General features: G+C 37.0%; 1 protein-coding gene across 1 annotated transcript in view; it reads right to left on the reverse strand.

The window, feature by feature from the left end:
• Nucleotides 1–1878, reverse strand: part of LOC119589151 (zwei Ig domain protein zig-8-like) — a gene marked incomplete at its 5' end in the record, with an annotated part of 79650 nt that overhangs the window by 30893 nt on the left and 46879 nt on the right. Inside the window, 1 exon segment of the mRNA XM_037937726.1 lies at nucleotides 1108–1209. Within this exon segment, the coding sequence (XP_037793654.1) occupies nucleotides 1108–1209 (102 nt within the window).

Here is a 1878-nt window from a genome sequence, read left to right on the forward strand (position 1 = left end):
TTATTTAAAATATATGAGGCCATTTTTCTGCTATAATTTACAAAATGATCCATATCTAATCCCACAGATTCATATTACATTAGGTATCTATGCTATAATTAATTATTTTCGAACAGTTATCACTTTGCAGACACTCTATTGTCAATTAATTTTCTTAACCGATTAACTTAAGCAACCCCGGTGTAGTGTATACTAAGCTCTATTTCATTCCTTTCACAGCATCTTCTTGCCCCTCTTACTAAATAGATTCACCAACTTTATCTAATATATGATTATATATTCCATAGTTCTTCATTTAATTAAATAAGTATTTGTATTATGGGCTTCATTAACATAAACCTCTGTTTTTCCCTGATTTAACTCCACACTTCATTTTAAAACTGTTGTAATCTCATACTTTAATCCACCAATTTAGGTCTATTATAGACTATCAGATCCTCCCTTTTCATAGTTTAATCCTTTATTAAGGTTATTTTTACTAATATAATCCTATTCTGAGCCAACCGATCCTCCATTTCAATCCAGTTAAACGTTCATTGCAATAGAAGATCATCTCATTCTATATTCTCTTTTTTCTAATACTTGAATTATGCATTACACCTTAAGATTTTACTTTCTAACATTCACATTCTACAGTAAACTAAAAGATCCTTTCTAACAACACGGTCCCACAGTGAACTCACAAATCTTAATCTTCTAAGAACTAAGTACTAACAATATACTTACAGATACTCTTTCAAGAACTCACAGATCCTCACTTTCGAACGTCTCAGTCACAGAATACACTCATAAATCCTCACTCTCAAGGGACTCTCACAGATCCTCACTCTCTAAGAACTCTCTCAGATCCTCACTCTAAGAGCTCTCACAGATCCTCACTCACAAGGTACTCTCGCAGATCCTCACTCTAGGAACTCTCACAGATCCTCACTCTCTAAGAACTCTCACAGATCCTCACTCTCTAAGAACTCTCACAGATCCTCACTCTCTAAGAACTCTCACAGATCCTCACTCTCCAATAACTCACTACACTCACAGACCCTCACTCTCAAACTGCTCAGTCCCACACAAATCCTACCCCTCCGTGAAAGCCTTATGAATACTCACATTGTCCTGCTTGACATAGCGGACCTGGAATCGCTCGTCACTGCTATACGCGTGTTGGCCGACGGTGAGGAGGTGGTAGTCCCTGCGCCTAATCCATGACACCTGGGAAGCAAACGTTTTTATGTATTTATTATGTGTGGTACGGATGGAGGGTGGGTTAGGGTAGGTTTGTATCGGTTAGATAGGTGAGCGTTTGAGACATTTTTTTTTTTTGTGAGACTGTTTTTTTTTCAATTTAACGTTGTCTTAATTATTGCTCAGCTTCGTTTAATAATGATAGATAAGTAAATTAATAATGATAGATGAGTATATTTTCCTTGACGAGAATCCTATCGTATAACTATGGCATGTGTTAAAGTTCAAATACTGGTGCGTGAATGTATTGAAATTTGATTGCAATGGTTAGCGCTTACAGACATTCTGTAAAAGGCACTCTGAATTTTTGACATTAACGGTGTTTGGTTTTTGGATCCTGCAATCGATGATTCATGTTCGAGTTCGACAAGCTACTCGGGTCTTTGCAAGTCGAATCTGCTGTTAACTTTTAGGTAAAATCGAAACTTTTTTTGTCAATTTGCGCATTTCCCACAGATCCACTGGATTCGAAGAAGTTAGGCTTCTTGAATCCAAGTTTCGACGTCAGTAAGTTAAAGTGCCTCAGCTTAATAACATACTTCAACGTTGATTACTTTCGCGGCAATCAATATTGCATTCCCCAAGCAGAGAAGTTGCCTTCCTGCATGGCTATAACCATTTATTATCGCTTTATGC

Source organism: Penaeus monodon, chromosome 25, assembly GCF_015228065.2.
Source record: "Penaeus monodon isolate SGIC_2016 chromosome 25, NSTDA_Pmon_1, whole genome shotgun sequence".
Lineage (NCBI taxonomy): Eukaryota > Metazoa > Arthropoda > Malacostraca > Decapoda > Penaeidae > Penaeus > Penaeus monodon.